At 45.0% G+C, this 12,467-nt stretch overlaps 1 protein-coding gene across 8 annotated transcripts in view; it reads left to right on the top strand.

The window, feature by feature from the left end:
• Positions 1-12,246, top strand: part of RBFOX2 (RNA binding fox-1 homolog 2) — a gene marked incomplete at its 5' end in the record, with an annotated part of 172,613 nt that extends 160,367 nt beyond the window's left edge. For 6 of the 8 annotated variants that reach the window (XM_083859387.1, XM_083859388.1, XM_083859390.1 and 3 more), the window contains 3 exons: positions 3,495-3,583; positions 4,502-4,574; positions 5,641-11,907. In XM_083859387.1, coding sequence (XP_083715513.1) covers positions 3,495-3,583; positions 4,502-4,574; positions 5,641-5,685 — 207 coding nt within the window. In that variant the 3' untranslated portion in view covers positions 5,686-11,907. Of the gene's footprint in view, positions 1-959; positions 1,037-3,494; positions 3,584-4,501; positions 4,575-5,640; positions 11,908-11,947 lie in introns of those variants that run through there. The other 2 variants (XM_083859394.1, XM_083859389.1) reach the window with 2 other exon arrangements.
• Between the last annotated feature and the right edge of the window lie 221 nt (positions 12,247-12,467).

Below are 12,467 nucleotides of genomic sequence, written 5' to 3'. Positions count from 1 at the left end.
GGGTAACTTGTCCCTGTGGAATCAAATAGGTGGAGTGGGAGTTTGCTTGGCTGTCCTGAGTTTCAGGCACTATGCCACTCAGTGGTTTCTTCTGTTGCAGTTTGGCTGTGGCACTGAAGGAATGTGTTGAAACTGGCAAGGGCCTTTTTTTTCTCTTTTTTTCTTTTTTTTATTTTCTTTTCCTTTTTAATAATTATTTCTTTCATCTGGAAACACATTTTTTCCTCTTTATTGCTGTGGTTGCCAATGCTGTATGCTATTATAATTTATATTTACTGGAGTACCTGAAGTGGGTGGCACCAGAAATCACTTGGGGTCATCGGACCCTGCAGCTGAGCTTGCAGACGAGCTCTGCATATCAGTTACAGGTTTTATGTGAACAGGAATAGCAGGAGAAAATATCTGGTGCATTGGACAAGCTGAACAGGCTTTAGATGCATTCATTGAATTATATAGGTCTGTCCTGGATTATGGAGAATAGGAGCATCAGCTGGGTAAGGCAGCCTGTACAGTGTCTGCTCTGTACAGTCTCAGAGCTTGGTGAAAGGATTTATGAAAAAAGTATAGTTGCAACAGTTCTTCTTTCCTTCATCCTATTTTGCTGTATTTGGACCTGCTGGTCATGCTAAATACATCCCTGTCTCAGAAATCTCCCAGCTGTCCACACTCATTGCTCCTATAATAGGAATGCACCATGGCCATTATGATCCCCATTTTTGGTTTTATTTGGAGTACACATAAGTAGACTTTGCAGATTACTTTGAAATGAGCAGGTCTACCTGTACGTGTGTACCTCTATCCTTTTTTAAATAACAAGTAGCTTCAATTTTGCATCAATGCATGGTTAAAAAGCAATACACGTCAGCTATTTCTTAACTTCATTTCTCCAATGAATTATTTCTCCTTTTTTTTCTTTTATTTTTCTTTTTTTTCTTTTTTTTTGTGTTGTTGTTGTGCAGTTGACTGAAGAAATGTTAACATCCCGCTCTAAATCTCTCAGTGGAGTCTCTGTTCCCTTCTCTGATATAACAGATGGGTTATTGCTTGTTATAATTATTAACATTGTGGTGTGGGACAGGGCTAGGGTGGGAGCCATTCTGGGGGGTGAGGGTGGGGTGCTGTGGGAGTCATTAAGGTTGGAATGTTAACTCCAGTGGTGACTGACTGTTTCCATAATAGCAGGTTGTTGTGGCTGCACGCTCTAGTACTTGAGGCTGTGTACTTCACTGAGCTTGTGGTAGAGCCTAGGGCAATCTGCTGTCCCAAGAGAATGCTGGGATGGATAGAACTAGCCAATATGAGTCTGAACGTGGTGACTTTGCTGGTTGTTCTAGCTCCAGATGTTAGCATGCTTAGTTTTTAATTTTGATTAATAAATGTTACTCCATTCCCCCTCCCACACCTGATTCCAACTTTTCTTCTTCTTTATTTTTGTTTTGTTTTGTTTTTTTTTAAGTTCTGTTTTGTTCTCCTTTATGAGAGACATGAATTAAAAGAGAATTATATGATAAGCCTTTTTTTGTTTCAAACTGCATCATGCTGTCATGTTCAGAATATGTGCCAGGCACATTTGAAGTGGCTTCTAGTCTGAAATGTGACTGGCAAGTGTGGAAGTGTGGGGCAGAGTGGGAATCAAGGGTGCATTGCTGAGGCCAGCTGCCCTGCAGAGGGTAGTGCCTGGAGAAAATGTCTCCTACACTGTGCCCAAGTGACAGACCAAGGGTTCAGGAAGCTCATAGCCTAAAGGGAATACCGCAATGGCATTGGTACAAAGTTTGATCTTAATTTGGTGAGGTTAATGAAGATTTGATTTGGATTAAGGCTGCACCTCATTCATCTTGCCTCTGTCATGTTTTACATGGTGAAATGGTGCATGTTTTACATGCAATGATAGCATGGCAAAACCAAGCTAAACATCCTCAAACCATCAATCCAAAATGCAGGATTTGAAACAGCTAGGTGAGATTAAAAGGGCTAAACTGTAACATGACATCTTTTCTAGGCGGAGTGGTGATGTTTCACAGGGGTAGATTTGTCTTGCTTTTTCTCCTGTTAACTAGAAGATTGAAGAGGCTGCAAGTCCCTTTCTTCTGGAGTAGGAAAGGGTGTGCAAATATATTTTAGATAGCATGTTGGCCTTCACAGGGCTAATGCAGGCCACACAAAAGAAATCAATATTAATTTAAAATCATTACTTCTAATTTAAAAGCTACCCAGGTCCAGATTGAGCTCTGTTGAGCAAAGACACAGTTCTGTAGTGGAGCTGATCTTGTACTCTTTGTTACGTGTATGCAAAAGATATATAGGGAAGAAGTGGTAGAGGTATGTTGAGCTGATTCTGGAGGTGAAGAGCATAACTCTGCCTTCTGGTCCTTCAAACCGTGAAATGTCAATTAGAAAAAAAAAAAAAAAGCCAGAAGCAATCTGGAATTTTCCGGCTTTTTTTTTAATAGCTCATGATGTTTCTAGAAAGTCAAAACTATGGTTCATTTACCAAGCCTTCACCGCCAAGTTTAAAAAAAAAAAAAAAAAGTGATCAAAAATAAATAACTAACCCGGGCTTCAGAGCCCCCTTTGCTGCCTGCTGTGCCACCTTTGTCCCTGGCTTGAAAGGTGGCTGGCCTTGGTCTTCCAGTACTGCAGGCCTTGCTCTGACTCAAGAGCTCCTTGTGAGAGTTCCAGGAGGAGACTCACAGATCTTCTCTGAGTCAGAATTCACATTTTGCCAACACAGCTCTTGCATACATTTTTAGTAACTACCTCTGATCACCTTTGCTACAGGTGTGTAGCATGGGCAGAAATACAGCAGCAGAACAGACTGCTCTGGCATAATTTCCCTTGACCTGTTTCTTTCTTATATGGAAAAGAGGGGAGAACAGTCTGGTTGGCCTCAATATTGGTCTGCTTGTTGACAGTCCTAAAACCACCAGGGGCTGTCTTCTCTGACCATCTTTTCCTGATTGCTTTTTGCCTTCTCTGGCTATTGATACTTCTGCACATGTGGACCCAATTAAGTTCTAGCCCTTTGGATTTTCCTGGCTGTAAAAGAGAGAGGATAAAAAAGAAAAAAAAAAGTAGGAATTTCTCTGAATGGTCTCCTTTCTAAAACACTTCACAGAAAGTGTCCACCTCTGATTTCCCCTCCTTAACAGGAAGGGGTTATAAAAATTACCTTGCATGCAAGATTCTGAGTCTTTCCATTTCTTCCTCCATGCCAAATTGCATTTTCTGTAGGGTTGTAACAATGCTTGATCTCCCTTTAGTGCATTCCTTTTGCTAAAGAGCATAATAGAAGGGCATCCCTGGTCTCTCTAAGGAAAGGAATACATGAGTTAATGGGTGATGCTTGCAATAGAGATGACATGGGAGCTGATGCATTTTGAAACACTTCCTCTCCTTGTGATGTGTGTGACTTTTTTTTAGTTTTGTTTTTTTTTTTATGCTCTGCATGGGTGGACAGGTATCTGTAAAGTCAGTTCTCTTCTCTCCTGCAGGGTGGATACGCAGCCTACAGATATGCACAGCCTGCTACTGCAACAGCAGCCACGGCCGCTGCAGCTGCTGCAGCAGCTTACAGTGATGGGTATGTAAGGGAGAGGTGTCCATGGGGGCTAGCTTGCTGTGCTCAGGGATTCAAGGAGCATTGATCCATCACAGAACTTCTGCTTCTTTCCCCCATTTCTTTGTCTTACCTGCACTTGCGTGTGCGCACATGCATGCACCACCCAACACGGAAGACTTGAATGCAGAGTTTGTCTCTGCTCCTGGACAGTATTACCCCTATTGTATTTGAGCTGGCACAAATCCTGTCCTCTTCCCTATCCTTGTGATTCTCCTCTGCACAAAGCAGGCAGTGTGGTTACAGCCTCAGAGTCAGAGATCTGGCTTTGGGCAGGTTACTTAATCACTGAGTGCATTTCTTTCCCCGTCATAAAGTAAAAACAGCTCAGCTCATGCAGTGTTCTAGGATGCTTTAACATTCAGCTCTGAAGAGATACAAAGGATTGTCTTCATCAGAGTGCATGCCTTGAGATTTTTCTTTGTCTGTGCAATGAGACCATGTTTTAATCCTAGCACATTAAAGTTTATACTCCTCTTATAGTGGAGAATCTCTCACTGCTTTCCATTTAGCAGCTGCTACTATGCCAGTAGCAGTAGTGCCAGCAGTCACTCTCCTCCCTAATTGCATCATGCAATTCCCCAAAGGTAAGGGATGCACTAGCTAACAATTCAAAGGTGCTGACCTCTTCCCTCCAGGTCAGGCCTATGGGCTGTGCCACGTTCCTTCTGGCAGGCCATTCTCTTGCCCATCTCATACAATGCATGGCAACATGCCCATAGGATCTCTCTGCAGAGGAGCTGCCTGCGTGCCTGTGTGTGCATGGATGCATACATGTGTGTGCAAGGGCATGCTGCTGCTTCCATTACCTGTGGTCAGACAGCTATTTCTCTGCCTCTCCCAAGTGACTTCTCTTTTTATATCTTTTCTCCCTCTCTTCAGTTATGGCAGGGTGTACACAGCAGATCCTTACCATGCCCTTGCCCCTGCCGCTAGCTACGGAGTTGGCGCTGTGGTAAGTGGGATTTTCTTTCTTGTGCTGTTTCTCATTTCCAGCATGGGGAACAGCCTCTGGGTATCGTGCCATGAAACCTCACCCAGAAAAACTTCTTTGTTGAGGGAGGAGGTCCTTAGCAGCAGTGCTGGGTTCCCAGTTGTTCCACATTTTTATCTGTGTGCACTAAGAAAGGAACCAGGCTGTAGGAGACCAGTTATTACTTGGTCTTGCACATCATCTAGTACAATGAAAAATTAAAATGAAAAGCCAACAGAACTGCCAGGAGCCAGAACATTGTTGGTGAATCAGTAGAACTGTATTGAGGTGATACATAGAGCAAAAATCAGAAGTAGTTAGAGATTCAGGATACCCTTTCTTGCCCTTTTCAATTCTAGGAAGCAAGGGAATAAGTTGTTCTTGTGACATCTTGCATCAAAGCTGCTTCACTTGGTTCCCTCTTGTACTACTGGAAGAATGTGGTGTCCTGCCTGCCAGCAGTAGTTACGCAAGGGCAGGATGAGGTATGCTGGTGTTGGACGTATGCTGGAGCAGCTTGTTGAAAACACATGCTTGCCCATCTGCTAGCCAGTGCAGTATCTGTGTTGTTGCAAAGGCTGGAATACAAATGTACTCAGAGAAAAAGACACCTAAAAATAGATATCTGCAGTGTAGCACCTCCATTTTAGCCTCAGCTCATCTTTTTAGGGTCAATGAAGGAAAAACAGGTAATTCTAGGATACCCAGTCATCATATCTATTTTAGACCTTTACCTTGAGGTGAGGTGAAGACCATCCTAGAAGTGCTGGTCTCTGCAGTCTATAAAGGCCTGGTGAGTCCCCTCTCTGGTACTGAATTCCCTTCCACTAAGACTTGCCAAACTTCACCTCCAGCTGGCTGGCCATGAGCATGCCCTCCTGAGCCACATCTTTGGTTTTGCAGGCAGAGTTTTCTCTTGCTTCTTAGAGGTGCTGACGGTGGTGGGTCAGTGCCAGGACAGGTTCTTCTAGAAGCACTTGGGTGCTGTCCTGGGTATCTCTTCACAGTTCTCCTAACAACCTTTTCTTCTCCCATTTAATTTCTACAGGCGAGTTTATACCGAGGTGGCTACAGCCGATTTGCCCCCTACTGAAGTGACGTGAGCCCCCTGCAAGTGGGACAGCCCCCCCAGTTCATGAGGCCTGGCTATTGCAATATTTACTAGTAGAGGAACTCTATAGCAAGTCGAGGAGGAAAAACAAAACAAAAGAGAAAATACTTTTTTATACCTCACTATGTTCTTTGAATATGTATTTTTTTTCCTTTAAATTTCTGCCTTTAATTCTTTTGTTCCAAAGATTGTGCTTTTTTCCTTTTTTTTTTTTTTTTTTTTTTTTTTTCTTTTCATTTTTGGGTTTTTTTTAACTGTGGTAAAAATAATGCATTTCTGTATCTGTATGTTGGTGCATAGCTTATCCTACCAATCACGGAAAAGGCGATTAGTGATAAAGGAAAGCTGTCAGAAACTGATATCATGCAATTAATCAGGAACTCACAGACAAAGTTACTTCCCTGGGTCTAGTGCTTGGTGCCTGTCAGAGAGGAGGATGTAAGAGAGAAGTCTCCATCTGCTGTGTTTCTGGTCTGCAGGAGGACCCACTCTTTGGCTGTGGCTGGGACCTGAATGCTGGTGGGACATAGTAATTTACATTTGGAAATGGGGAAAATGCAGACACTTTCCTCGTTTCTGTCACCATCTGATGCACACAGGTTCGTGACAGTTTCAGCAGTGTCAGAACTTTAGACTTCACAAGAGAAGAGTGCCTCAACCTGCCCAATGACTTCAGCTGTTACCTGCTCTACAGGGGACAAGACTTCGAAAGGAGTTTTTGATGAGGATGATCTCTTCCCCACACACAGGACTTTTGCTTGCTGATTTTTGTCCACTGCAGGTGGCTGTAATTGTCATACTTTTCATTCCTCCTTTTGAAGATCTTTCTCTCTTGCTGTCCCTTTTCTCCCCTTCATTCCTCGAGGAGTGGCAGATGGAGTGCAGGATCACGCTGAGTACCTCTGTTGCGAACAGCAAGTGATTAGACTTGGGGAGGTGAAGCACCTGTAGCCTTGCAGAGGAAGAAAGTGAGCAGAGGCCCAGCACGCAAGGGCTCTGCTTCTGTTCATCCTGAGCTGCTTAGGTGCTTCTGCAAGTAATCCATTTCAAATAACGTGAGTGAGAGAAAACCAGTCACACATAGGCTGCTCAAGGTGAGGGACAAGCATGTGGGTTTGTTTAGGGGAAGAGGAAGGGGATCTTTTATATCTAAATGTGATCCTGAAGTAGTTTTGTATCTGGCAGAAGCAGTTCATGCAAGCTCTGAATTCATAGGAACTTCCTACCACAAGCTATTTCAGGCCCTTCCACAGCTGCATTGGAGCCTCTGGATTTGTTTTGTCCAGCTTCTCACAGAAAGTTGTGCACCTGGTCTGCTGAATCCATATAAACACTACGTATTAGAAGACTTGGAAGAATAGAAACTATTGAGCCGAAGGTTCCGTGACTCCCAAGACCATCTCCCTTCTGCTCTCACAGAGAATACGCTGTGATTCAAAGGCAGCACGCTTAGATGGCTGTGATGTGATGCAGAGTTGCTGCTCTCCAGACCTTCCTGTTCAGCTGCTTGCTCCTAGAGTGCTCCCAATAATCCCAGTGGTCAGAGGCAGGCTCTAATCACTTGCTGGAGAGATGCAGAAGCGTGATTGTCCTAGGCTACCTTGACTCCATGGATTGGTGCTGGGACGAGCCACTGCCCTCAGAAGCACAGCTTAGAGTATGGATTTGTTGGTGGAGCCTCTCCAGCTCCTGTCAAACATCTGCTTTTCCATCCACCACTTACACAGAATAGAAAAATTCCTGCATTTAACACTAAGCAACGTCAGCAAGCAGAGGTCCTGCTCCTGGGGAGGTGTTCTGCTCCAGCCAGACACAACTACAGATTTTTTGCTCTTCTGCAGTGATACATGGAGAATCTCTGTGCACAGCAGAGTAGAGGCACCTCAAATGGGAAGAATGGGGATGCCATTAGTTAAGCTAGAGACCCTGAAGCTACTGATTTTTCTGGAGGAATAGCTAGATAAAGGGGGCACCAAACTGCCAGCCTGTTGGCCACCTTTTTTTTCTCTGGTTTTATTGGTTTTTTTTACTTTTTTTTTCCCAAGCCAAAGTTTGGTTTGTTGCTGTTATGACAATTTTTTTGTTGTTGTTGTTTGTATATAAATATTTTAGCTTGAAAATAGGGAGGGGGAGAACAGGGTGTTGGAGCTTTCACAAAATCTAGGAAATGAGGGAGACTTGGGGTGTTTGGGGGATTTTACTGCCTGAGTTGGGGTAGAAGAGTGAGGACTTGTGGTAGAGGTAGTCATATGCAAGGGGAGTTATTTCCACTGCAGAACAGCCAGGGGATTTGTGGAGCTGGGATGCAGCAAAAGCCTGTACTGGACTTGTTCTCCCCGCTGTGGATGGAGGGCCTGAGCGAGGCCGTCCCTTCCCTTCCTGCAGGCAGTTTCTCAGGCTGTGAGCCCAGGAGCATCTGCAGAGCCCTGCTGGGGCAGCTGCTCCTCCACTGCCCCTCTCCCACATTCAGTTCAACTGGTTTTCACTGTGGCTCCCCAAAAGCCCAGTTCTCCCTCCCTGAGTGTCCTCCTCTGCCCTGGCAGTGCCACTTGCAATCCCTCCTGCCACTTGGCCTCCCTGGCAGAGTCTATGCATGGCAGCTTCAGCCCGCCCAAGTATATTAGGAATATGAGGGGTTTAGTGCAGAAGCACCCAACCTTGAGGGGCTGTGGACCCCTGATCTCCGAGTAATACCTGTTCTAAGACCATCCAGCCTGATTCCTCCTGTATCTGAGCCTGGCCTGCTCTGGTGCCTCCCTGCTGGGCTCCTCTGGTGCATTAAGCAGCCAGTGTCTCTGTGGCTCCATCATTAATGCTGCAAGATCCTCAGAGAGAGCTTGCTGATAGCCCGGCGTCCTGCTCTCAGCACTGAGCTGCAGAGGGGACATCAGGACACTTATATGGCTGGGGGCCAGAGGTAGCTCACTGATGCCACGTGTCCCAAGCAACAGACCTCCCAAAAACTTGCATGGCAAGGTTTCTTGAGTGAGTGTTGTGCGTGACAGGAGAGCTCTTCAGCCTTTCTTCCCTGTTGGTGAACAACAGCAACAGTTTCACTCTGATGTGTTATGAACTGGCTAGAGATGCTTTCATAGTAGCTAAGATGTGGCTATATCCATCTTCTGAAGAAGTGAGGACAAAGCCTATATCTCTCTATGCAAAATGAATTACATTTAATAAATTGAACTGGGCCCTGGCTTATTAGAATGATGGCAGCTAGTGCTTGTTCATGTGGTGGGTCTGCAGTCACAGGTCCCTTGAAAAGCAGAGTTTGGCTTTCTGAGGGAAACCGCACAGGCAGCCTGGCAAATTGCTTGCTGTTTGTCACCTCATCTGGTAGCATCTGGGATTCCTCTTGGTGCAGAGAAAAAAATGCGTCTTTAAGTGTAGCTGTTTGTACATTCTTGCAATAGGTCCAGCCAGCACATGATGATATACAGATGAAATTTTGGGTTGAAGAGTTGGTTTATTTAATGTGCTAGTCTGTATTTCCTTGCAGTTACAGTTGTGCTGGTATAAAGTAACATCTACTGGTATAGCGTATTCTCTACTGGGAATAAGTTAAATTGATGCCCAGCACATTAGCAAACTGTTGTCCTGGATCCCATGTGTGGGAGGCTGCACTGTTGTAGGTGGGTTAGCTTTTCTAAGAAAAGCCATGACAGGACCTGGAGGCGATGGGGAGCTCAGTGTGAGCCTACTATAGCCACCTTTTCCCAGGTTAAGTAGTTAGGTGGATCCTGTGTCATGAGTTCAGATAGACAAAGCCATGTTTAAAGATAGCTGTGGCTTGGCTGTTCCAGTGCCTGAGAGAGAGCAGACTTGCCCAGCGAGGAGCACTGGCTCTGGAGTCTGAGACCTGTGTTTCAGACAGGGCTCTGTCAGTGACCCCCTCAAGGGTCCCTGTGGGGCAGTCGTATTGCTACTTTATTCACTTCCCCATCCCTAAAGTAAAGTTGAAGTTTATCCCCTTTTCTTACCTGTTTTGAGATCCATGGATGTGAAGCGTATAGCAAGAGCTGAGGAGAGTTTTCTGAGTAGCTGGCCTGAGTGCTGGTTGTGGAACAGTTAATGAAGCCATTTCCCTGCCTGAAAAAAGATACTGGCTGCTGGGCTTTCAATTCCAGCACCCAGAGCTCCCTCAGTAGGGAATTCAAAGCAGAGTCTCCCAGTTCTACCCATGTTTTTTCACAGCCCATCCCTATCTGTATCTTCCCATCCTAGCCACAACAAAGATGGAGTCAAGTGGAAAACAGGTTTGGGGAGCACTTAGGAATTTAATAAAGGGAAACCCAAACAACAGCTCTGGGGAACGCTTTTGCCGAGTCTAGCTCCAAAGGGAAAGCACACAGGCAGCTTGGCAGAGGGCCTGCTGCCTGTGACCCTCCAGCCTGGCAGGGTGGGGGAATGCTTTCCTTGGTGTAGAGGGGTGATTTTTAAAGTGTTTTACCTGTTTGCACTGTTTTAAAATAGGAGGAGGGTGGGGGGGGAAGAACCAACCTAGTGAAGAAGATGAACATCCAATGTAAACTTTGTGTTTTGGTTTTTTTTGACATGCTCTTGGATAATGTCAAACATTTTGTAGTATACACCAGTGAGACTTGATTCTTCGTTGCATAAAACACTATTTTTGGTGATGTTAATGTCTGAAAAGCCCATTCCCTCCATCTTCACCTTACTGATTGCCCTCTCTGCCCTCCAACCCCAGTAAATTTCTCTTCTACAATGAAAACTCCAGTCAACAAGGCAAGCAGGAGTCTGATAGCCAGAGTGTGAAATGGGGCCCTTTGCAAGCACGCTGTGGGGTTTCTGCCTGGTATGCTTCACTCCAGCCAGGAGCTGTCAAGAGAGCCCCCATCCCTCTGCAGTCCCTGCATCAATGGCAGCCTGAATGGGACTCGGGATGGCCAAGTCCTGTCTTTGTTGCCACTGTTGACCCTGGAAGACAGCTTCTTGCTGGGGCTGCCAGTGCTGCCCATGATTGTCATCTTGGGGCCATGGGCTGCAACTGGCCAAGGCTTGTGCAGGAGACCGGTTTCTCATGCTGTCTTTCAACTCATGGTAGAGCAGGATTGCATCAGCCAAAAACCTAGCCTGATTTCACCAGGAGATTGCTAGTGTCTAAAGCCGTCCACTGAGATGTTCATTTGGCTGGCAGTCAGAGTCAGCAAAATGCCTGTTAATCTTAGGAATGTTTTTTCTTTTGAAATTTTTGTTGATGTTCTGAAGTGAGTCAATAAATCTCTTGCCAGATTCCCAGTTCTCTGCTGGTGGAGGGTCTTCTTGCTTCCCTGAGGAGTAAATTCCTTACAGAAATCAGGCCTCTCACATTAGTAGTCTCAGTTCTGCTCACGTTTTTTATTTTTTTTCTGTTCACAGTATTTTGTGTGCAAGTATTGTAGTTTTGGCAGCTCAGTTTGGCTGCATTATCAAGTGACAGAATCATCCTATTTAACCCCAGGGGATATGATTTGGTTTAGTTTTCTTTCCTTGGGTTTTTGTTTGTTTGGGTGCTGCTTTTTTTTTTTTTTTTTTGGTTTTTGTTTTTGTTTTGTTTTTGTTTTAATATGATAAATCCTGCTTGTACATAGTTGGAGCTAAAACCTGGGGCTGATGGCAAATGAGAACCAGGACTGTAGAGTGATGGGGAGCTGGTGGAGTATTTTACTGACCTCGCAGGCTGATCTCTGAGACTTGGAAATTCTCAGTGCCAGGCTGACATGCCGCAGTACCTCCAATGGCAGCAACAGACTTGCCCCTTCTCGCAGTCTCCCCAGCAACTCCCATTGCCAGGTACCGCCAGGGAACAGGACGTGTCCTGAGTGGGATGCATTCCCTTCCCCTGGACCATTTCCTAGGACCTCCGAGCCGCTTGCCCAGGGTCCCATTTCCCTGCTGACTCTGCATCCCAGGGCTTTGTGACAGCCTTTAACTTCCTGCCCTCCCTTGTTAAGTATCATATTGTATAGTAGCTTTCAGACCATACAGTATTCATTGGGTTAATCCTATTATTATCAAGTAGCTGGAATTGTGAAGGTTGGAGTAGTTAGATCTTTAGCTTTTATTCCTTTTTTTTGTATTACTATCCATGTGTATAAATTATTGATCATGTTGCTGGCTTTTATAAACTCTAAGCAAGGGGGGAAACCCTTCCTAACCCTTTGCAAATGGTAATGAAGCACTGTTTTTAAATAAAAGAAAGAAACACCAGTCTGCTGGCTCCTCTGTGTTGTTTGTTTTTCAGCACATCTGGATGAATTTCACTGGTGCATCACCCTGGCAGGTAAAACGCAAAGAAAGGAAGATGGTGTGAAGAGCAAGCTGGGAGATTGGATCTTCTTAACAGTGATAAAGGGTGAAGTCTTGGCAAGTCACACTGGCAAAATCCCAGCCCCATCTGTTTCTATACCAGCCTCTCAGAAAATCCACACCTTTCCCTGCTATTCTTTCCCATTGCTACTTATTAGCAGAAAAGGACCAATTGTTTGGTATTTGATAAGAAGCCTTTTTTTTTTTCTTCTTTTCTCTCCAAGCCTAGTTGGTGTTTGAGCCTGTTAGTGTGAAGGAGAGACAACCATTTCAAGTTACAGGATTGGCATCTCCTTTAGTGCCTCATGTGGCCAACCTCGCTCCATGTTAGCACAAGTTTAATAATTACACACAAGTGGAAGCTGGGGTTTCTGTGTCAGTGTAAATTTCCTCTGGGAGTTTGGACACGTCTTTTAATCACTGCTCCTGTTGTCCTGCCTGTAAAAGGAGTATTG

Source organism: Zosterops lateralis (genome assembly GCF_965231275.1).
Source record: "Zosterops lateralis genome assembly, chromosome: 4".
Taxonomy (NCBI): domain Eukaryota; kingdom Metazoa; phylum Chordata; class Aves; order Passeriformes; family Zosteropidae; genus Zosterops; species Zosterops lateralis.
The sequence above is the reverse complement of the archived record's forward strand: the minus strand, read 5'-3'. Positions and strand labels throughout refer to the sequence as shown.